This window comes from Rhinolophus ferrumequinum, chromosome 2 (genome assembly GCF_004115265.2).
Source record: "Rhinolophus ferrumequinum isolate MPI-CBG mRhiFer1 chromosome 2, mRhiFer1_v1.p, whole genome shotgun sequence".
In the NCBI taxonomy this organism is placed as follows: Eukaryota; Metazoa; Chordata; class Mammalia; order Chiroptera; family Rhinolophidae; genus Rhinolophus; species Rhinolophus ferrumequinum.
The window spans coordinates 13,739,620-13,765,434 of record NC_046285.1 but is presented as its reverse complement, the minus strand read 5'-3'; the positions used below and the strand labels follow the sequence as shown (position 1 = coordinate 13,765,434).

General features: G+C 34.4%; 1 protein-coding gene across 11 annotated transcripts in view; it reads right to left on the bottom strand.

The window, feature by feature from the left end:
* Positions 1 to 25,815, bottom strand: part of ROBO2 (roundabout guidance receptor 2) — a 1,653,426-nt gene that overhangs the window by 79,146 nt on the left and 1,548,465 nt on the right. For all 11 annotated transcript variants that reach the window (XM_033131291.1, XM_033131233.1, XM_033131225.1 and 8 more), the window contains 6 exons: positions 20,254 to 20,378; positions 15,570 to 15,741; positions 9,609 to 9,814; positions 5,185 to 5,266; positions 4,590 to 4,752; positions 2,735 to 2,901 (listed from right to left, as the gene is read on the bottom strand). In XM_033131291.1, the coding sequence (XP_032987182.1) occupies positions 2,735 to 2,901; positions 4,590 to 4,752; positions 5,185 to 5,266; positions 9,609 to 9,814; positions 15,570 to 15,741; positions 20,254 to 20,378 (915 nt within the window). The remainder of the gene's footprint in view (positions 1 to 2,734; positions 2,902 to 4,589; positions 4,753 to 5,184; positions 5,267 to 9,608; positions 9,815 to 15,569; positions 15,742 to 20,253; positions 20,379 to 25,815) is intronic.

The following is a 25,815-nucleotide window of genomic DNA, read 5'->3' as shown; positions in this document are numbered from 1 at the left end:
AAAAGACTTTCTCGAGTAGTTAATAGGGCCATATCTGAAAACTGCTGTTTAGAAATTTGTTTAATCCTTTGCCCCAATTAGTAAATTATGTGTTCTTATTCCTGGCCCTATTTCAGTCTGAGAGCATGGAAAGAAAGTAATCAGTGGGACTAGGAAAGTGAATTATGTCACTAAAGGTAAATAAACGAGGGAAAGAGGGGGAAGAAGCTCCCAAAATTCACAAAAATACTTTTGACTGAAAAATTTTGAATAGTGATAAAATGTTCTAATGTACGGAATTTTGAGCAGTCAGCCAGTATCTGACAAAAGGTAATGCTGCTACTTTTTGGAAGTGATGGGGGAAAAAGGGAAGAGAGGAAGATTTGTGATGTTTAGAATGATATACTTTCAGCCATACACTGTTCTGCCTCCTTATTCACCATTCACTTAGATACTATTCTATTGTCCTATACAATGGTTTATATTCTATGTGTCCATTAAAAAATTATAAATTATAGACATCCAGGTTCGACAAATTGATACCAAACACTGAATTTCACAGTCAAATCAATTTCTTTAACTGGTACACTGTAATGTTTAGTTGAATTTTTTCTCTAACCACTTATTTAAGGAAGAAAGTCCAATTTAAAATGATTTATTTTCTTAATCTGTTTTCTCCTGTTTTCTCAGGCCACAATGCAACACTCATGCAAAAATACTTTAAGTGCATATCTCAGCCATAACTTAAATTGGGTGTGCTAACTTAAATTGGGACATAAATAATTGGGAACTACACTTTGTTGATTTGTTTCCAGTTCCACTTTTTATTTTTATCCTTAAGATAAATAGCAGAGCAAGTTTGATTTAGAAAAAAAATACATTATTAATATTATGTGAATAATGTTAACCTTTGCCGATATATTTATAGTACACTGTGATGTTCATGGTGCAGTATTTGCTGCCTTACTGAAATAAAAGAATTCTAAATTCTGTGGTATTTAATAGCTTTGAAAAAGAAGAGCTCCTACAGTAAAGTGTTCTTTGAAGAGGTTTGCAGAATGCAAAGCTGCTGAACATGTGGTGTCAAAAACTGATCCTGACATTCAGACACAAAACATGAGTTTTCCTATTAATATCTGTTAAGAGAACATCAGTCTTTGGCGTATATAGTCTCTCAACTGGAACAACCCAGATCACAAACAACTTTTCATTAATCTTTCTTGACCTTTTCACTGAGAAGTTATTTTATGAGTCAAGATTTAGTGACTGGCACAGTTATTGAATGATCAAGTTCTGCCGGATTTAATCACACCAAAACTTTTCTCCAGTCTGTTCTGTACCCACCTTCTGCTGCGGCTACACGCAAAACACTGACTATTTCTATCCACACAGGTACAAAGGATCTAGATACTAGTATTTCCTGACTTAAAACCATACACCTCTTCTTTTCCAATTTCAATAATTTAATTTACTCATTAAATTCAGACACACTAAAAGCAATTAGATCCAGGCAAGGTAAAACAGAACCAGTTTCAGGTCTTCAAATTCCTTGTTGTACTTTTTCTTTCTCTTGAGACAGGTTCTTTACCTACAGGCCCTTTATCATCATGGAAAATTAATCACATTACTGCTCAGAGAACAATAGCACAGTGGCATTCTCTCCTCCCTTGACTGTCATCATGTCAGCAACATTTCAAAATCACGTGGTAACTGTATGCCACTTGATTCCTGTAAGGCACCCACCCTTCTCTGTTATAATAGCATGTGAGTTACTATTACTGAACTACATCGTAATTATAATAATATTTTATGGCTCTCCGGTGCTTTTCATGGCATAAAAATACTATTTTGAATTTTATCTTGTTCAAAGTCTTTAACGAACAAGACATAATGAACCCTTTCTCAAGAATCCTGTGCAAAATTGGTTGTAACAAAAAAATAGAGCCACCATTTCTCTTTTATTAACGCATAAAGCCACATCCTATATTAACCCTTAGACTCCAGTGACTTTTCTATTCGAAGAGACAGGCTACTAAAGACGAGATGAGAAATCTTTTGTTTTCATCTTATGTTACAGTGTGCTGTATGGGTTTTTTAAATTTAGTCAGAAGAATTGCATATCACAGGAAGAAAATTTGATTTACTCCTTTCTGAAACAAACTGCTCCTCTAACATCTGGTTTAGTAAAATACACCGCAGCAATGCTTGTCAAACTTGTGTATTGGCATACCTGTTGGGCCCCAGCCCTGGGGCATCTGAGATGGGGCCTGAGAACCTGAATTGCTAACATTGTCCCACGTGATGAGATGCTGCTTCTGTGGGAACCACACTTTGAGACCCACTGCACTATAAAAAGAATTTCTGAACAATAAGGAGTAATTTTGATATCCCTGTCTGGGCATCTTGCCCATTACAGATCACTTTTTTGATACTGTATAACTAATATTAAAGGAGAAACATTTTCCCTCCTTTTGAAACATAGTAAAGCCCTCACTTACTTGTGCACTCTTACTATATAAATATAACTAATTATTTTGTTTACATTTTACCAAACAGACCCTGACACCTGCAGAAAGAGGACCCACTCACCAAGGTGAACAGCATGGTTCCTTCTCCTCAACTGGCTCAGGTCTACTGAATCGTTACAACAAGCAATATGGACACAGGTATCTTTCCTCATACAATCCCTTTTTTCTTAAAGATCTGCTTTATGCCTCCTTCTAGAACCAGCCATGTTTACAGCTGTTGAAATTACCTTGTGTGCGCACAGGATCTGACATAGGGCTTGGGTCACTGAGACCTTGGGGGTTAATCGCTCTGACCATGAATAAATAGATGGTATTCGGCCGCAGTCCTTTCACTGTGTAGAGGGTGGTCTTTACATGATTTGCCACTGTCTGCCAGCTATTGCTCACCGATTGGCTGAAACAGGAACAGAAATTTCATTTAAAGAAAAGTCATAAAGATACCAGAAATGGAGTTGGGTATCAATGACAAAAGTTAATGGCTGAAAATTAAACACACACGCACATACACACACACACACACACACACACACACACACACACACACACACACACACAAAACGCTTGAAGTGTTCAGCCCAATAAATGAAACATTGGATGATTTCGGTTTATTCAACAACAAAGCCGAGCCCACCTAACGAAAGTGCCATGCACAACAAAATTAAACTCAGCCCAGGAGATGTGACAGCCTTTTGCTAATGCACAGCAGCCCACTAAATGAATACCTGTAAAAGGAACAGAGGCCAAGATCACAACATCAAGTTTATACAATAAATATGGTCCTCGTAAATGTATATATATATATACCTTGAAAAGAATTAACCTGTAGAAAGAATAAATGGACTACAGAGTAAATTATGCCAATACATTTTCCTGTTACAAGCTGTGTGTTCTTTTGCATCAATTCCACATGCAATATTATAATAGAGCCTTCTAAAACTACATATCTGTAAAAGAAGAAAGGAAGCATGTAATGAATATTTTCCCTCAGTCACATTTTTATTACAATTTTACATTACACAGTATTGTGACTTCTCCTCTTGGAATGGTGAAATATCTTTGAATCTGCACGTGTGGACCCCTTCCAACCACCTACAGACAGGGCGTCCATTCAGAGCAGTTTGTCTAGGGTTAAATGCTGCTTTTGTTCAGAATGAAGAGAAAAAAGCGATTTTCAGGTCCTTCTGTTTATTTTTCAGAAGTCCTTACACAACAAAGCATGAAAATTATAGGAAAATTATATTTTGAAATTTGAAAACTATGTATCAATCATTACCTTAAATGGATTAGGGACGCCTGAAATGAAAGCATTGTTTTTTGTTTTTTTAAGCATTTGTCCTAATGCTTGAAAAGGACGGTAGCTAACATTATCTTTATAATAGCAAATAGCAGCATACTGAAACTGAATATGAAGCTACATTTTCCCATTTGTATAAGTATTTTGTCAAATTCTCCTAAGACAATTTTATAATGACCTTTGCTAATTTATAGTCTATATCCTTAAATTGGTGACAATTATTTCAAATAACAATTGGACATAGCTTATGATTTCAGCAACCAGAGGTGCATTAAATCAATTTCTTACTTGTAGTTTTTACTTTTCTCTTAGGCATACTCAATAGATGTATTCAAATATATAACATAAAAACATTGGGATTATTTTAAGTTCTGCTCTAATTATTAGGAAGGAAAGTTCCAGGGTTGAATGCCTCAATAAACTTTGCATAACTAAAAAAAAAGTCCCTGTGCCTAATAAAAATTATTTTCTGCCTAGTTTTAATGACAAAATTCTCATCTTAAATCCTTATAATGGTCAGGGAAAAGAAAGGAGCTAAGTGATTATGTCATGAACTAGATCCCCGTAGACTTAGACGTGGGTAATGCATATTTAATCTTATAATTAAGTCATAAATTAAAAAAAGAAAACTAAAGTGTATTCTTAAATGAAGTCAGATTTAAAGGTAAATTCTTAAAATGCACTGATTGACATGTCCTTAAAATACAACAGTAGGGTAGCTCATGTGAGACATAGGATATAAGAGCCAAAGCAAAAAACCAAAGGAGAGAAAAGGAACAGTCCCATACCTGAATGCCTCAATGATATATGCACTTGCTGGGAGGGTTCCAGGGGTACCTGGTTGCCAGGACAAGGTGACACTGTTCTTAGTAACATCAGTGACCTGTGGTTTGGATGGTGGCCCTGGCAGGTCACTTAAATCATAGTTTTTACTGATTGGTGCTCCAGATTCTATAGAGGACAAGCAGAAAAAGCTTTATTTCTGATTTCATACGCTAACAACAATGATTAAAAGAAGGAAAATATTCTATTAAAGAACTTGACTGAGACACTGAGCAATTCATCTTTGTGAATCAAAGTATGTAAGTGAATATTTGCTTTTCCTACGTGTTAATAAATGTTTACTTTCACACATGATCAGAATTGCTTTCTCTGTAGACAGAGAAAATAAAATTACAAGATTGTCAAAGACAAGTGTATCAAATTGCATACATGCAATTCTATGTACCAAGTGGGGCAGGAATTAAAAAGGGGCATAAGATTAGTATTTATATTTAATGAATTTAAAACCTTGATCTCTTCTTCACTTCTTATTTGATAATGAGCTAATGACTAAACTGGGTTCACGATGGTTTCTCTTAAGATAATTCACAAAGAAATCACCTGTCACATCCAGCACAGCGCTCCAGGAAGTCTCCCCACTTGAACTTGTAGCCACACAAGTGTAAGTGCCAGTATCAGAAATCTAGTGTGCAAGAAACAGAGAGAATTAAAGTGTCTTAATTAATTGGTGGAATAATTACTCAATTTTCAAAAGGTAATATTTAATTTCCTAAAATGTGATGTATCATTTGGTTGTCCAGTTGTACATTAGTCAATTATATGAACACATAAAATATTGAAATGAATTCATATAATTTTATTTATAATAGTGATCCAAAATTTTTAAATTACATTTCTACAACTAAATGTTATTTAGCTAGTCAACTTTATTTGTCTGTGTCCACAGTAATACACTTGCCTCCACAGTAATACTATTACCTTTTAACACCAGTTTTAGTTGGGACTTCACTGGTCAGAGTTGGATATGGACAACTCAGGACAGAATTTTGCAGAACCTTATAAATATTCAGAGACTGGTAATACAAAGCTGTCCTCTCTGTCTCCAATATACTATATTTCCATGAACAAAATATACCCAGGAATAAATAAGCACTGAGAAGGGGGCAGACCCTTCCTTTTAAAAAAAAAAAAAGACATGGAGAAATATGAGAAAAATAAAAAAAAAAGACATTTTAAATGAAAACTTTCCCTTTAAAGAGTTCAGTACTCAGTTATATTTAAATTGTATCAGTGTAACAGTGAATGAAATAAAGTTGTATCATCACAAAATAAACAAACCATGTCTATGAAACCATTCATTGCAAGTTAGAGGCCAAAGGGACCATAGAAATAATTTAATACAGAACTCTTTATAAGCATACCTAAAAACTGGTATTTTGCTGATCACTTAAAAGTTTTGTTATTCTTTGAAGAGCGGCAAAAGACTTTTAAGAATAAGAGATAATGTAATCAAGAGTTCTCTTTTACAAAAATTAAAAAAAAAAAACCACAGAAGATTATGTGATCATACATTGACAAACGCTCCAAGATCAATAAAAGATGTGATTCCAAACCTTCCCTGGGGGTGAGCCTTGTGGGCTTATATTGTAAACATTCATTCACATCAGTTTACGGATGAAGGAAAAGTGAGATTGGGAAGAGAAACTGATGACCGAACAGAATAAGGCAAGTCAGAAGATGTAGAATTCAAATTCTGTGATGAACATGAGTCTCATTGTTGATGAAATATGGGAGTTTACGGAATACAATATCTGCTGAGTTAAAAATGTAAGTGTATGGATGACTCCACCTCCCACAATAGATTCTCAGGTAAACCATTAATGTGTGTATGTTACAGCTGTTTTACCATTTTAATTGCTTTTAAATGTCATTATGTATTTCACCTTAAGTTTCAAATTGCCCAGGAACGTCGTTCTTTGCCATATTATCTCCATACAATTGTCTTCCGCTATATAGAGTGATGACGGGGGCTAGCCCATGTAGAAAGAGCCATTCTTTCCAAGGAGGCTGTGCATGCATTACAGTCATTAGAAATCTTTGCATTAAGAAGCATCACTCACAAACTAAACATAATGAGCCGAGGCTGGATTTTAATCGGATGTTCATTTGAATGTGGTCTGTGAAAGAGCAAAGAATTTGCATTTTATTTAGCTGTTGAACTAAAATGTGGCACTTTTTCTTCTGTGCAAATGTTAAAAGAAGAGTATGTAGTGATGCTTCTTAACTGCACCTTGTCATTGTGTAGAGATACAAGTCTGACATTAGCTGTGGTAGGTGTGTTTTAATGAATATCAGAAAGTTCTACTTCTCAAAAGATACAGACTCAGCTACCAATTAGCTGGACTACAGAACACAATGTTCAACACACAACATTCCTCCTTGCATTAAGTACTAAAAAAGAAATAGTGAGACAAAGGAATAGTTCCTACAGAAAGTCTTTTGATACGAGTGAAGTACTGTGAAGCACATTTTATCACCATTTAAAGACAATCATCTTGCAGAAAAAGAACATTTCGTTTTGGAGTTTAGCAAAAAAAAACGCTATCAAAAGCCTAAATATCCCTGCTAAATGTCACTGCTGTGTCACCATCATCATCACAAGCATTTTTATTCCTTCAACTTGAAATGTCTTTTCTGATCACGAGTGCTTCACATATTTCCCATCTTTCTCTTTTTATCCTTAACCAAATGCTTTCAAAAGAGATTCGTTTGCTGTCACCCTCTACCCTCCATCACCTACTGTTTTTGTGTAGTTTGGCTGCAGACAAGCTCCCAGGAGCCTGTATCTTGGAGAGACTGCTCAGAAGCCTGTCAGAAGGCTCAAAGTTTGTTTGACATCATCAAGCACCCACCCTTAATTGCTTCTTTCAAACACTACTGGGGATCTTGACTATTCAAACACACCCTCTAATTCAACAGTGCACTGAAAATGCATTAACCTCCATGGCTTTAGTCTGCCTTTAGTCCAGAGAGAGAGGTTACAGAGTTTACTCAAGGAGAGTTAGCATTAATTTTTTAATAACTCCCATTTTCTTCAAAGAAGGTTAACAATCAATAAAAAAAATAGGCTAAAAATCTGTATTAATTTATTTTTCTTTTAACTGAAACTGACATCATTTTTTCCTATTTAGAGTAATAATTAATACCTTGTCTCAATATTAAAATAAAAAATATATACCAAGGGTGCCAAAAAAATTTATATGAATGACTTTTATTCATCTTTTGTTATTGGTATATAGTATTACAATTTTAATGCAGTGTTTTCCTTCCTTAAAATATGTATACATTTTTTGGCACCCTCTGTATATATATCAATTATAAGAATAAATTAAAGATTTGTGTTTGTGTGTTCATGCACATGATGGGAAAAAGTCATTCTTCCTTTTTGTATATGTGTCTATATGATACACCGATAAACATGAGAAAGGTGTGTGATGGCAAATACATTTGCATTGTAAGAGTGATTGCATTCCACGTGGTGATCATTTGAAAATACATGTCATAAAAACATTTTATCTTCTTACTCTGGCTTCTGAAAGGGAAAATTCAACATCGGTTTCTGGGGTTCTTTTTGGGGGATGGTTTCGATTTTGTTTTTTCTTCATCTCGGTTCCCAATTTCTCCCTAGATATCAGATTCTACTAATTGATCTTCCACTGAATCATTTTCAATCAATTTTTCTTCATGCACTATTACATCAACCATCTCAGTTCTGGCTCTCATTCCCAATCTTGTAATTGCTATTGCACTTGCTACATAGAGGGGAGGCTCTCTATATTTGGTTGAATTAGATGAATATACTTGTGGAGGGCAGGTGGACCCCATGATACATTATCTTGATATTCACACCTCGGATATTCTCTCACCTTGAGTGTGTGTGGGGACTATTGACTTACTTCTGGTCAACAAAATAGACAAGGATGACAGGATGTCACATTTGTGATTATGTTGCTTAGAAATGCAATGCTTATCTTGCCAAGAGATTCTCTTTCTTGTTGACTTTGAGGAAGCAAGCGATCGTTTGGGACTATCCAAATGGCAAGGAACTGAAGGCAGCCTTCAGTGAACAGCAAGCAAGAGACTGAGGTCATCAGTCGCAAGGAACTGAATGTTACTTGGAATCAAATCGATCCCCAGTCAATCTGCAGATGACACCACACCCTGACATCTGTTCCTAGCCTGGTGGGACCCTAAAGCAGAAGACCCAGCTAAGTCACACCCAGGCTTCTAACCCACAGACAGTGTGAGATAATGACTGTGTGTCTCATTAAGCCTGTAAGTTTTTGCTAATATTGTTACATAGTGATAGATAGCTAATACAATACTCAGAAGGACACATTTATTTTGAGTTGTTCCTGAAGCAGGTCTAACTTGTTTAAATTGGCAGAAATAATCATTCTCTATCACATCGTCCTCTGTTAAAAGACCAGAATGGCTTGCTCTTGTCCAGAGGTTTACATTTAGATTCCACAGCAACTTCACGTAAAATATAAGATGTTCCACCAACTAGACTAGCTAACCCTACTTCCTATGTATCCAGACTCATCTCTTTATTTTTCCAACACAACTGTTTGGTAGAGCCAATTTATTCACATTTCCTTACAAAATTTCTTTGTTCATCAGAGTAAATCAGAAGGATTTATCACTTTCAAATTATTTTAAACATTCTAGTACTATCATTAACTGTATGTGTTTAAGATTTTTAGTTTCAATGATTGCATGCATATGGGTTAAGATGAAGGAGTAAAAGGTCTCTAGGTCTGTTAAAAATGTAAGAGCAACATGAGGACGATGACCTTCCGTCTAATTTGGATTCATCATTTGTACAACAAAAACTAACATGGCCTATAATAAAATGTATAGCAACAGTGCTGACATGCAAGATTTTGAGTTCACAACCCAGTTTTTTCTAGGGAAGTATTATGTTAACATGAAGATCCAAAAGCAAGTCAAACATTACTTACCCGTAAATTTTTAATCTGCAGTGTTCCTTGCTCTTGTATAGTTGCTCTCGGATCTCTACCCAGAAAAGTGAATCCCTCCTTTAACCAGCTAATTACAGGAAGAGGATCACCAGTAGCTTTACATTTCAGTAACGCTGTACCGTCTACTGCTAGTGTTTGGTTGGCTGGGCCTTGTAGAATTATGGGTGGAGGTCTATCTGTCAAAACTAAAACATAGAGATATTTTCAGAATATTTTAATTTCTAGGAAATTCAGTAGTCTTGATATCTTGATATTGAAAGTCAGGTTAAAGTCATACATATCCCTAATAACGTATTCTGTATATCCATCACTTATCTATCATCTATACATATATTTATAAATACTATGCTGAGGTGATAGTTTTGTTTATAACTTACTCTGAATTACTTATAATTAAGATGATGATGGAATACATTGCAACATTTTAGAAAGGCTTATGTTATTGAAGGGCTTAATCAAATTAAAATAAAAACGAAACTATGGATAGTTTATAGCAGTCATTTTGTCTCTCATATGCATGTTTAAGAAAGCCTGTGGGTGGAATCAATTTTCATTTTTGCTTTTATTATAACTATATGTTTAACACATAATTTCACCCTTCATAGCATCAGTCAATGCTGTATGTATATAGACTATAATATTTTGGTTGATGCTAAAATATTTGATTATAAATAATTTATTTCCAAAATTGTGATGAGTCTTTAGATTATAGTGCTATACTTTGGATGATATAATTTAATTAGTCCTTACAATTAAGCAAAGGTAAGCAATCTAAGTAGACTTTATTTGTGGCATGACAAATATTGGGTTTTCAGCAGTGTTTACATACAAACCAGTTCCTGTGTTCATTGGAAAAATTCCATAATCTCACAAACTTTTAATTTAGTGTGCTTTTTATTGAATTGCAGATTCAGTGCCTTTACAAGTATTTCATAATGATTTAGGAAATATATCAAAATGTATAGTATTATTTAAATGGGTGGTGGAAATATGGAGTCAATGGAGGCAAGCTTTCATCTAGAACTAACGAGAAAACCACATCATAATGGAATTGATGTATCCAGGTCCAAGGAAATCTTTCTTAAGAGAAAGTTCTGTAAAGTTCAGCATAGATTTTGGTTAATTATCCAAAGTGTGCTTTTTATTTTACATGTATTATATTATATTTATACACATAAAAAGTACAAAGCATGCATATATACACACATATGGGATAAAACTGTGGGGTCCACTTACATGTAGATTTTTAAAATAAAAACTGTAAATGCATTTTCTTTTTCTTATGATTTCTTAATAATATTTTATTTTCCCTAGCTTACTTTATTGTAAGAATACAGTATATAATACATATAACACATGAAACATGTGTCCGTCAACTTTTTATGTTATCTGTAAGGCTTCTGGTAAACAGTAGGCTATTAGTTAAGATTTGGGGGAGTCAAAAGTTATACATAGATTTTCAACTGTGAAGGGGATCCTAACTCTCACATTTCAAGAGCCAACTGTGGATATATATATATATATATATATATATATATATATATACACACAGACACACACAGACACACACACACACACATATACATATACATACATATACATATATATATATATAACTGGTTTATAAACCAGTTATATATATATATGTATATATGTATATGTATATATATACATATACATACATATACATACATATATGTGTTACGTATATATGTATGTATACGTATATATATACATATATAATTAAATTTTTTAAATTGACAAAGTCTAAATTTGTATTTAAAAATTTTATATCTGAATCGAAAAACAAAAAACAAACAAACAAGAAAACAAATTCCAAGATCATAGATAATTCCAGATTGGTGGTTGCCAGAGGCAGGGGGCGGAGCATGGAAGAAATGGGAAAAGGGGGAAAACTTTATTTAAAAACCAACTTATCACTGTTGATGTGAACTGTGATCACGTGGCTGAGGTGTTTGTCAGGTTTCTCCACTGTAAAGTAACTTTCCCCCCTTTTCCTACCGTGCCATTGAGGAAGAATGACTCAGGGCAGCCCACACTTAAAGACTGGGGAGTTAATTCATCTCCACTTCCTTTAGGGCAGAGTATTTACAAAAAATATTTGGAATTCTTGTGCACAGATTTGTCTCTTCTCCATTTATTACTTTATTCAGTCATTTTTTTCTATCAACTTGTACTCATGGATATTTATCTTATACTTTGAGTTATAATTCAATATTACTTTATTTGTTTTTTTGCTCAAATTTCTATATTGGCCACTGGGCACTCTTTCAGGTGGTTCCTGTGCTCCTTTGACATCCAGGCCCCCACCATCAACAATGTGTGAGTTTCTGCTTTCAGTTTGTTTTGTTTGAGTACCTCCTTACTTTTTGATATTATAAGATGCTCTAGGCTTACCTTATATAAATCCTGCCCCAGCCCTAAAATCAGCCATTTCTTCAAATAAGAAAAAAAGAATCTGTTTTTTGTTATGCAATTATAAAGAGAAATAGTATTTTCTCAAGAATGTCACGTTGTATTACAATGCTCATAATCGAAAAAGTCAGTTTGCTTATCAAAACTCTAATTTCCTTTGCTTATCAACTTCTATAAACACGAGTTTATATGATTATTTCTCAACCTGTATGAATCATCTTTATTACTAAGGGTTCACAGCTTTGGGGAAAAACAATAAATTAAGCAGCGCTTTTAGAGCCTACCATGAGAAAGTGAAACAATTTAAATTTAAAATAGACATTATTATACAGGTCCTCTACCTGTCAAGATACAGTGGACTTCCAATAAACCTAAACCTTCTGCATCAAAATATGTATTAAAATGTGTGTGCATATGTATGTATGTGTGTATATCTGTACATAGAAAACCTCATAAAAACCTAAGAAAACTAATAAAATATTATTCAGTACTCACTATAAACAAAAATTAGAACCATCATTTCAATGATTTCCTTGATCAAATTTTTCACTTTAGAAGTAAATAAAATAATCTTCAGAAAATGTGAAAGTACAGTGTTTTACCAATTGTGGCACATTTGGCAATTATTGTGAAAATAGATATTCAGATAGAAAGTTTTATAGGGTTTATTTTCTTAATGGGTCAAAAAGGGAAGGCCAATTCACAAAACATTATAATTTTTAAATTCAATGATAAAAACGGGTGTGCAGTACCAGAGTGGAAATAATTTATGAAATTATAAATAATGTTACTTTGTATCAAATGAAATATCTACATAGAATTAAGTTAACTTCTTATGACCTTTTATTTTCATATTTCTGAAATCATTAGACATAGCCCAAAGACATCTAATTAGTTTCTTTCTTTTTTATTGTCCAAATGAGTAGCTCACTTATGAATTTGATCAATAAAGTAATTGCAAATCTCCTAGCTAGAAGGAATTTTCAGTTTCAAGGACGTTATTGGCAGAAGATGACCACAGGTTTCCATGATACTAAGGTCAATGGTTAAATGAACATTTAGGATTTGCAGTGATCTGTGAACAACTTCCTGGTTTTCTCTATGCATTACAGATCATCAATAAACCGTCCATATAAGATCATGGTGTGACATTTATTATCAACCTATCAAGATGTAAGTATATTTCTTCTCTCCAGTCCTTTTAGATTCTATTGGCTCTACTCATATAATTCTCATTATAATATTCTAGTTTTCTTAGGTTAAAAGGGCAGAAGAAATGGAGAACAATATCAATGAATTAATGAGTAGGCCTTTTAAAAGGATATCTTGAAACTCAAGTATATTGATGCATTATAGCTCAATCTATAATCAGTAAAATTGTTACTCAACAGCACCTTTCATCCCCATTAGCAATCTCATCTTATATGAACACTTGAGTTAAAGATATTTCTGAGAAAGGAGTTTAAGTGCAAAAAATGTAACAATAGTAACATTACTATAGCTGGTTTGCTTGTTTCTCAGAACATGGCACATGACTTCACACCGCACTGGAATTTCAATTGGCAGTAAATTACTCTGGATCACACGAAAAAAAATGTTAAAATGAAAATGATAGGTCACATACTTTAAATTGTTAAGCAACCTGAAAAATCCAAAACACTGAATAGAAGATGAAGTCTTCAGCCAGTGTGGCAAGTTGATATTTGGAGCCAGAGTTATTTATAATTGTAAATGTATATATATGTTTAGGTCTTGAAACTAGATTTCTTTAATGTCAAAATCAATAACTCTGTAAGCTTCATTCAACATTTTTGCAAAAGGATCTTGATTTTGTGATTGCTTACTTAAGTAAAAATCAGTGTAGTAATTAATATTCAGGCCAGTTGTAAAAAAATGTCCAGAGCGATCTATCTCAGTCACCAGATTTAAAATTGTTTAATCACTCTCTTAATTTTGACCTCAGAAACGAAGCTAGATTACCTATTGTTTTGTGAGATTGTTATCAACTAACATAAAGTTTTCCTTTCTGTAATATAAGACTGATTCTGAATACCCACCTGTTTCATGAACTATATCAGTGATATGATAAATCAGCTCTTGTAATTCATAAATTGTGTTTCTACAAATACGGTTTGCCTTTTCCCTCATTTAGAATATTTAGAGTCTGTCTTTTGTAAAATACTATAACTAGATAGATTATAGTAGAGATTTTAAGCGTTATGTTTGGAACGTTTCACAATAGAATGGAATAAAACTTAAGCTTTGGCCAGAATATCTTATTTCCCAAGTATATGTACTTGGAGATTTTTGCTAATACTAGAAAACATAAGAACTTAAAAAAGATTAATAATTATATTTTATTTCTTTTAAAGAAATACAGAGGTATGAAGCATCAAAGATCTTGTACATCTAAAGGAAGAACTTCTCAACACTGCCACCATTGAGCCTGGCTTCTGTCAGTTCCATAGCTGCCAATGTTTGTGTGTTCTATTTATTCCCATTCCTGACATGGCACTGAGTCAAGCAATGCCATGAAGAGACATTAAAAAATATTGCCTTTCTATTAATTTTAAATGACTTTTTAATCTACATGTAAACATGAATTGTATGAAAGCACATCCAGTTCTACCAACAGAGAAAGAAGAGAATCAGAGAGGTCACAGACCAAAGCTCTTTCATCTCAGAATCACAGTGTCAGGGGAAAAAAAAACCAAAAAGAAAAAAAAGAAAAAAAAGAAAAAAAGAAAAAAAAAAAAAAACCCACAAACCTCACAAACATAGGAAAGAGAAAATTGTTAATTTAAGACATCAAACAATAAGGTTTACATTCATGCTCAGAGGTTCACAAAAGATCTAAAACTCCCTACCTGTCAATTGTGATAAGCTCGTGGAGAAAAAAAAAATCAGCTTATGAAAAGCATTACATCTTTTTCAACTTTCATTATGAATGTAGGTGCCTCGGTTAAGATTTGTCATACACAGGTACAAATAAAAAAACAATAATTTTAGCATCCATCAGTAGTTTGGAAGGTGTTTAATTAGTGAAATTTAGTGAATATATAATGAAAAAGTCATAGAATGTCATAATGTGATTAGCGAACTGAAAACTTATCTCCGTTTCCACTGATAATCTTAAAGATGCTATCTTTCTCTTCTAGGAAAATAAAATTATTGATATCTGTTAGAAGCAATCATGTCTTCGTAAGACTAAATAAAATATACAGAAAACATGTTTATATACTGCGTATAATGTCATTTCTTTAAAATAACGTGTTTTTAAAAGAATTTTTAAGATTTTTTAATAAATAGATTGTCTTGGATGTTTTTCTTTGGGAAAATAAATGGTACTAAATCAAGGAGAATTAGATACCATTAAAATGTTATCTTACCTAAGAAGATAAGCATTAATTTAAATAGCTAACAAATCAGAAAATTTCACATGGATACCATGGATCTTGAAATAAAAATTATTATTTTCATGAGATAGATCTAATAATATCGCACCGTCTGTGACTTCCAATTGGGCTTTTGCCAAAATGCTTCCTGCCACAGTAAGGGCCTGGCAGATGTAGTAACCCGCGTCCGAACGCTGAATGTTGGTAATCGTGAGGTCTCCAGTTGGCGACACAGAACATCTACTGTTGGGTTGCTGGGGTTGGTTTGGGAAAAGCAGGTTCTGTGGAAGAAAACACAATCTCATCAATATTCTTTTCCCACTGGGAAGGAAAACTACATTAACAACAGCTATGGCAATTACGGAATATGTTTGGAAAAAGGAAAAAAAAAGAATTCCAAATATATGGTGCTGAAATTATTAAATGCCATACAGTGAGTTTCCCTGGGAAACTTTTTCCAAATCATGAAGATATATAGTATGCTCTAAGAAACCAGCTTGCTCTAGTTGAAGGAACAATCATTTGAAAAATCCGGATCTTAACCATTTACTCTTTCCCTGACTTCCTGCTAGTTACTTAATATGTTTGAAATATGGTTTCTTCCTCTGTAAAAGGGGCATAATAATGTTTATCTGATTCAACTCATAAGACGTTGTAAGAATCTGAAATGTGATATTACCTATGTATGTGTTTTATAAGCTACACATTACTGAAAAATGCACACTATACTTTCTGGTGATCATTTTGGATATTTGATATAATTAACTGAATTTCTCCTAAAAGTGTTCAAAAGTGTGTGATGAGACTGACACAGAAACAACCGAATCTACTTCTGCTGTATAGTTTCTGCAGGTCATAACAGCTTTGAAACGAGATATGAAGAAATGCTACAGTCTAAGCAAGATGAAGCAAATCATTGAAAATACAAATATGCAGAATGTTTCTTAAGTGTGTATGTCATCCTAAAGAATTTCATAGTAATACTTTCTTTTAAAAAGTTACTTTAGTTTACTATATATCTCATATTAGATACAAGTAGCTTAATCATAAATTTTTTAAGTTCTTATATGAGAGCAGTGATATCAACTTGGATGACCTATTTGCTTTACTGTTGTTCATTGGAAAACACCAAACCTTTGGGTAATAATAAATCATATTGAGATGTGTTTCCAAGTTGGATTATAAATAAGGAAGTATCAATTTTTATGTTGTATTTATTTACAAAACGGAACATTATAATCCTCTGGGATCTGTTTCTCCATATAGTAATTAATTTTCCAGGTTTGTAATTAAACAGTTTCAATACGTTACAATCAGGAGGTAATAACACTCAATTAAAGGCATAAGATACATTTTCACCTTAAAATGTTTTTTACCCTTGAAGTAATACCAATGAAAGAGGAGAGAATAGGGTATTAACACTTTTCAATTACGCTAAATGACTTTAATCCTGAGAATGATGTCCTACTTTAATTAGAAACTCTTCTCTTTATTGCAACATGATGGATGTCCACTTTATTAGATTCGAGTGTGACACTATAAGCCCACTTTACATAAACATTACCATGTTGTTAAACCCTTTCTAAAAGAAGTGACGTTTGCTAGCATGTCAGGAATATAATTTCCAAATGTTACTGCCCTTTCATAAAATTTGCATTCCTGTATATGCCTAGGTATTTTTATACATATGAAACATAATTTCAGAACAAGCTAATTCTCCTGTGGAATCCAACTATATTACTGAAATAAACCATCTGAAAGAGAAGGGTCTAAATTTTAAAGCCACTTGAAAATGATACAATAACTCAAAGTGTGCACTTTCCTACAATTAGCCATTAGAATACTAATTTACATAGCACTAATACATCAGATGGGCTTAATTCTCTCTGGGATCTCTTCCTCAACAGTGTAATATTAGTCCAGCTTCTAAATGATTCGTTGACATGGAAAATGGCATATGATTGAGGTAAACCCATCATCTCTATTCCTTGCTTGTATGACATAGGCAAAAGAAAATGGACTGCAAGTAAAACCCAGGAATTTTACAGAGCTCTTCCTACCTTGAAGTGCCTGGGTATCCTATTAGTGCTAATTGGCATTATCAGCACATATTGAGGAATATGGACCATTAAGTCCAGGCTCTTAACTCTCTCTACTGATGGATAGTCATAGATCACTGTAACAATTGGATACTGGAGAGAGTAAGACCAAATTATTTTTCCTAAGACCTCAATTCATGATTTGTACATTTACAAGCACTTCTCTTTTGTTCTCATTCACATTCTCTCTCGCCCACCCCCTCTGATGTGAGGAAGATAGGTGAAGGAAAAAAAAAAAAAAGACCTAAGGTTATAATCAAATCAAATTACCTAATGGGAAAATTTTTTCCAGAGACTAATATCTCTGGAATTACAAACCACTTTGTCAAATAACAGGAAAACACATAGTTTAATGTTATTTCATCATTACTTCTTTAAAAGCCATTAAAATGCATTGTAGCATATTTAAACATCATGTTTATTGGGCCACAGGACCAAGACACATTTTATGCATCATCTTATATCAACCCGGAGCTATTTTAGGGCATGTGATTGACACATGAGATAGCTGTATCTATGTAATAACAAGGCATGTTATAAAGGGATTTGACTCAATATATAGATTCAAAGTGTAAATTTGCAACAATCCAATTGCTTTACATCATTTGACTTATATCATTTATAAATAAATATTTATATCACTAGATTTACCATCAGCAACTTGAGGGAGTAACATTTATGGACCATAGCTCCCATATGGGTGGAGGGAGGGAGCCACATGCAGGAGGCAGAATCAGGCCAAGCTCCCAAGGCTCTAAGGGGTTCACCTGTCACCGCCTTCTCAGGCACTGTGGGGGTCTGGACAGAGGTGACCAGAGTGTGGCTGAGCCTCTCCTCAGAGCTGGTCAGCAGAGGGAGGCCTCAGGTCAGGCCCTGGCAGCCTTAACCTGAGCAGAAGCATACACCTGCCGCTTCAGCCAAGATACAACGCGAGACAGTTGCATTCGGCATTATCCCCATTTCTAACTAGATGCTAGAAATAGCACCTTGTTGACCTTCATAAATGTGGGATACACTTTTGCATATAAACTAACTTAATCATGAAATCTTCATAACTCATGTGAAGTAAAATGTATTATTCTCATATTTTAGATTAACAAAATGAATTTCAGTAAAGATACATAGTGCTACATAGATTGTACAATCACGAGGGCGAAATGGCTTTAGAATTCTTTCCCTTTTCAGGATTTGGGGTGTGTGTGTGTACGTGCGCAAGTGTGTTATAACTATGTCATGTGGCTTTACACTCACTTTAGAGTTTGTGATGTTTTCATCCGATAGCAAGTTTTAAATAAAGAATCAAGGCACTGTATGAGTAGAAACCTATTTTATAGTTCCTAACTGAAGATAAAAAAAAATGAGAATTAAGGCCTGGAACACTTCTGAGGTGGGGTAAGGCGGTGGCCAGCACTTTACCTCCTCATCTCATCACTACCTTCTTATCCCCCAAATCATAGGGGAAGCGACTCCAACAAGCAACATTGAGGAAAGGAATAGACAATTTGTTCATCTATATTGAGTTGTTAAAATTGCTAGCTTGGGGTGGTACAGGGATATATAGGAACTTGCAACATTTAAAGATGATGACTGAAGGAAACTTTCTGCTGCCTCTCTACCCAGATAATCACACATGAGTTCCGATCAACAGGTTCTCTTCATAAAGTCTAAGACATTTCCAAAATTTCTGGCAAAATTTTTGGATTTCCTGAGACTTTTAATCATGGTTTCCATTATTCCCCAGGAAATTCTTCCAGAAATTGGACTAACAACAGGGGGTGTTGAGGAAGACTACCAACAGGTGTCTTCCTGAGAACTATACGCCTCCTCGGGGATGGTTCTGGAACATCTAGAACAAAAATATATCTAGGTACCTCAGAAAGACACAAATAAATTTTTAGACCAAGAACACAATTTCTGTTCTGGTTTAAACTGGAAGTTTCACTCATAGCCTCAAACCTAGAGGCTAAGTGTTTGTCCAAGTTTATATCGAGTCTTAATGGAGAAAAGTACTGTATCCAAGACTTTCCGCAGACAGTCTGAGAGGCCATATTGCCAAGAGGGGACAAACCAAGGAAGAGGAAAGATCAAACCAGTGTTGGTTCCTTCTGGTATATAATGTGTTATTTCCTGTCCAACCCCACTATGAAGGAATCCAGAAGGGACGATGGAAGTAAATATTTCTCTCACTCTTAAATGGAAGCATGCTTAACATAATGATAAAGAAAAGTTATTTATACACTCTATCTAGGAAAGGATATGGAAATTGGTTTCTAGTCCATTTAATAATGAAATATATTTGGAGTGTTTTCTATGTGCCCAGGATGTTCGAAGTGTTTTATGTGTCTGAGTCACTTAATCATCCATATGTAGCTCGGTGCAAGAAAGCAAAATTACTCTCCGTTCACAGATTTTAAGTAGCTGCAGAGGTTTTGGTTAGATTTTTAAAGATAATTTAGTTACACAGAATTGTATCTATGCTATATAAGACACAGGTTTGTAGAAAATTAACACTAAAAAATAAAGAATGCTATATTAGAACATCTGACTCCTACTTATTTTAGAATTAGTTGGTTTCATTTTTAGAAATAAAATAAATTCAACATTGATAACAAGAAAGGTAAGGCAAACTTTGGGGTGCACCAGAGACAGGGGGAGGTCAGAGATTTCAGAACAGCAGTTGAGGCTGACACTCACCTGGCTGCCTTCCTTTTGCCAAAAAACAGCTGGCTGTGGGTTTCCTTTGGTTTCACAGGGAAATGTCACTGTTCGACCTTGAGCAACAATCTGATCTCTTGGCCTAACCACAAACTGTGGAGGAGCTATAATTTAAAAGGAAAGAAAGTGTGTAAATATAGACCATTGACATAAAAAAAAAAGATATCAAAGGGAAAATCTGGTACTAGGTATATTGCTCAGTGTCAGACAGAGGCGACAGTTTTTGATTAATTTTTAAGCGTTTCTCAAGACACAATGGGGAGAGGAAAAGAGCACTCTATCACAGGTGAGGAAAGAAGTATATTTATTAGTAGAAACTTTTTTTTTCAGTAGAAACATTTTAAATGTACATTGTAGTCTCATAGCCCATATAGTTGCATAGAAAAATATATTTTTTATAATATTCTTTTTTAAAATTGCATTTATTGGTGGTGACAATGGTTAGTGAAATTATATAGGTTTCAAGTGTACATTTGTATACTACATCATCTCTATATCACATTGTGTGTCCACCACCCAGAGTCAATTCTCCTTCCATCACCATATATTGGATCCCCTTTACCCTCATCTACCATCCCCTTCCCCCTTACCTTCTGGTAACCACAAAACTGTTGTCTGTGTCTATGACTTTTTGTTTCTTTGTTTGTGTGTCTTGTTCCTTTGTTGCTTTCAGTTATATCATATGAGTGAAGTCATATTGCTCTCGACTTTTTCTGTCTGACTTATTTTGCTTTCTATGGAAAAACATGGTTTTCCAATTTGGTTTTGTGTTTTGAATAAATAAAGATAGAAAAGAATCACTCCATTACTCAAACATCTCCTTCCTGTGAAATCAATCTGCTGACAAATACTGATTGTGTTTGTAATATTTACAAGACATCGTACTAGGCACTGGGATACCAGAAGGCATGAATTTGATCTCTATTCTCAAAATGTTTATATTCCAGAACTGAAGAGTTGAAGTGTTGAAGACATTGAAGAATGGAAGAGATGGGAATTACATACGAGGAGAAATAATATAAAGAAAGGTATGAAAGTGGTTGATTCTATTTAATTCCTTTCATTTAGATAAATAAGCATTAGTCAGATAATGACTACGTTCCCCTACTAGGCCCTAAAGATACACAGATAAAAAGCATTGATCATGTAGCCACCAGGGAACTCATAGTCTACTGGAAAATACAAAACATATGATAACAACAATAACAGCAAAACTAAAACAACAATTGTCTAAGACTATGGTAAATTCTATGATGGAGGTGCTCTCAGAGCACAGCGGAGAAGCACTTATTCATAAAACATAGAATAAATGTGATAAGACTCCAGGAGAGAGGGGTCCCATTATGTTCTCTTAGCTGTGAAAGACTTTATGTAGGAAGCACACCTTACAGGGGCTTTGCAGAAAGGGTGGCATTTCGATAAGTGGAGAAATTAATACATTCCAAACAAAGACCTCACTGAGTAAAGAACAGGAAGCAAAAACGCATCTAGTGGACAATGTGTAATCACACAGGAATAGAGGGTCCCGATTGTGTTAACATCATTGGCGACAAAAGAGACATGTGGATGCAGTATAAGAATATCCCTAGAAGCCAAACTGGGGGTTTTATTCTGACTCTTTCTAAACTGAGGAGTAATAGACACAAAGCAAAACGTTTGGAAGCTCTAACCATCTAATGAATGCAGTACAGCTTGGGAGGAAGGTGACTTAGTCAATAACGTAGGGAGTCTGGTTGGAAGACGAGCAAAACGGTGTAGGTGAAGTTAATGCGGCCTCAATGCAATTCACTCCAATAGAAAAGAAAATAACAGAATGTGGGTAAAAATCCTAAGAAAATCCTGATTTAAATTGGGGGCTAATTGTAAAGAGAAAATAGTGAATGACTGTACACAGTAAAAGTGGAAGTTTTCCCAAGGACGTCTTCTTCCCACCTAAACCACTCCTGTTGAAGAAAAACAGCATGTTGATGATTTATTTCATGGCTTTGCTAATCATCTGTTTCCACTCTAACTCATTACTCATGCTAGAAAATGTAAGACCAAGAAAAAAAAACTAAATCAACTCTAGTTTTTAGAATTTGGTGTACGTGGCAAGGGTCCTAAAATTTGAACTCGAAAGAAGTCTAACAACAAGCGACATTCAGTAAAGAAAGGCCTTTACCCAGAATTCTTTCAATCCTTCAGGAGTATACGAGTACAGGTCCAATAATAGAGAAAATGGAGGGTAGCCTCAAATATGCAGTCAATCACTCATTTTTACAAGAATGCTAACATAGAAACAGCAGCAGCATTAAAAAAAAAAAAATCACTGAGATTTGCAGTGACTTATTTTCTGGTGTTCCATTATACTGCCTCCTAATTCAACACATTCAACACACACCCCAGGGACAGAAGGAATAAATCTACTAAGTGAGATTTTCTTCTATAACTATAGATAACAGAAGACTCAGTTTAACAGGATGGAGAACTCAGATTTATGGATCTATTTGAACAGATTGTGGTTTATGTTGTCTTGCATTTTCAGGAGATTACTTGCTTCTTACAATCTTCTTGTTGTTTCTACACAATTCCAATGAATCAGCAGATACATTGATTTTTTTTGTTTGTTTGTTTCCATGTTTTCTAATAAGAGTGATATTTTAAATCAATGTTACATAACTACTTTAGGAACAACTCTTAAAATACTGCAGTGCCCATTTTTCAGTAGAGATGTGAAACCTCCAGTTAGTTATACCAACAAAGATTTCAGATTGGTCTCTATCATCTGTACTAACCAAGAAAAATTGTATCTATTAAGGAAAAGTTAAAAATTCAATGTATAGTCTTTATTTCTTAGTAATCCTATGAAAGCCAAGTTTAATGACAATACGGACACTAAGCAATAAGTATTGAGTAATTTAGCTTCTATCTCATTATCAAAAATCAAAAGTCAATGTAGTTAAAATCAGCTAACAGTCTTTAATAAAAGTCACATATTCAGCTTATTAGTTCATTTGTACTGCTTTGGACCAGAAATAATTTAAATTACTTCACATAACTTCTTTGAATTTGCTTTTTCAAGTTTTTAAAAAATTTATCGCAGATGAGTGATTTTGCAAAATGCTTTTGGAATCCAGATCCTACAATTTTAACACAGCTGGTAAAACACAGTCCCCAAAATAAGAACTGGCAAATGACCACATCGATGTGTCTACTTTTCTGAAAAGATATGATTCATCCATTTATTCATTCAAAATACATTGGTTAACTACAAATTATGAGACAGTCTGCTTGGTGCAGAGGATGGAAAGACAAATAAAAAGTTGTTCTGGTCTATGGTGGAGACTTCTAAGAAAATAAATAAAAACAAATACAGTAGAGTATGATTTTTATAATGATAGAAACTGCAGAGAGCACTGGGGAAGAAATTGTGGAAAGGCAGGAAACTAGATCAGGGATGAAGAAAGAAGAGGACAGACAGCTACACTTCGGTTATGTTCTGACGTACGACTAAGAGTGCAATGGATGAAGAAGAGAAAGCTCTCATGGAACATGGAGAAACAGACACTAGGCCTGTGGAACTCGATGTGTTAGGGGAGTGGAAATGATTTTAAGAATAAAATCAGGGCTACAGAAGTGACATGGGTAGAGCTAGATAACTGATGTTAACGGAGCTTAAATTTTGCCTGAAAAGAATGGAGTTCTGTTCAAAGATGTTTATGCAACAAACATAACATAAGATTTGTGTTTTAGAAAGAATCGTCTTTCTAAAGGAGAAACGGCTGGAAAACCACAGCAAGGTGGGGCAAAAAGTTCAGTTGAGAATTGCTATTCATAGCAGTAACTAAAGAGAACATTTCTTCACAACTCGTAAAGGGCAAAGGAATTCTGCAACATCACAATGTAGTATTTGCCACTAATGATATAATTAAAAACAGCATGAAATGATAATTTCTTGAGTTTTTACCCAATACTAAATTTTTAAAAACCTCTAACAATACGCTGTCTGCATTTGGTTTAATCATGCTATGAAATATTCTTTCATGTGATGCTTATTCATATTGTACTTTATTCCAAGTTATAAATACATCGTATTTCTCATGTACCAAATAGTTTCCTGTTACCAGAACTGAAGTCACACTAATATCCCTAAGACTGGAATCACCTTACCATTAAAAAACAAAACAAACAAACAAACAAACAAAAAAGAACATTAAAGCATTTATCAAAGCAAAAGATTGAAAGAGTATTCAAATCTCTGAAAATGTCCATCCTTTCCTATCATCATCTGAAGTTGGACCACCAAAATAAATTGTATCGATCACCGTCTGTACTTCTGTAGGCTCTCTCTGCCAAAGATCTATATTGCAATCTTCTGTGAAGGGAGAAGGGATATCAGCTGAAGGAATTTATTTTTGAGGTTTTAAAATGAAAAAAACGACATCAATAATTCTTCTGAGAACACTTCCCAGTTCCAGTATTTCTGCCAGGTGGCAGTGAAAACAGTTTGAAAAGACAGTCCTTAGCGTATGGCACCAGTGGGAGGGAGCAGGCAGAGAGGTGGCATTGTATCCACACTGCACAACAGCACAAAGCGTGCCATAGAGAAAACAGATTTTCTGTGATGTCTCTCGTGAAATATATGTATATGTAAAAAAATATTTTCAGGTCCTCAAGATGACAATTCAAAACATACATTTAAATGCAATGTAAATTAAAGAGGTTGAGTTATAAACTCCAGAAGCATATGCTAGTTATAGAAATGGCAATTCTCTTATATATTTCGAAGACAAAAGACAATAAAATATGTATTTATATCCTCTCTACAACCCAAAAACGTTTGACAAATCTTTTGTAACTATGATGCAATAACCTACTTGCTTAGTCTGTTAAGTGATTGTATCTTATTGCTGCAGCTGTAAGAAGAAATGAGATGAAGAAAACACAGTGGCACATTCAGTGTTCAATCGACACAAGTTAGGAACAACAGCTCTCTATAAGTATGTCGTGTGATTTCCAAGGAAGTGCACCCAGATATAAAAAGGTCAATTAAAATTAGAGGTCTGGTACTGTTCCCTTGAAACTGTTTTTGAGAATTGAAATACAATGCCCCGTAAATGAGATTTGATTTCTGCTAAATGATGCTTTGATATTGCGTTCAGCCTAAGCTGCCTTCAAAGTCACACTACAGCTCTGTTATGCTAATGTCCGCTGGTGAGACAGAGTGGGTGATATGGAAATCAGGTGGCTGAACATGAGTAGAAAGCACAGGCCACGCATGAGGTGGGCTTGGAGATGAGGGGATGCGGGACCCTAAAGGTTAATCACATCATGTTCAGAATTGTTCTTTTCAGGAAAATATGACTTTCTATGGCAGGCATGAATGTGGAGCTAGTCAGGCAGGGGTCGCATACATTAATTGTGACAAGGCGGTTACAGGCACACTCAGAGGCTCTCTTTGTTTGGGTATAATTTTTGTGCCTGAGTGAATAAGCTTCTTGTTTTGTAATAACAAACATTCTGAACTTTGTTTCTTAAACTCAAGTAGAAAATAACATTTTT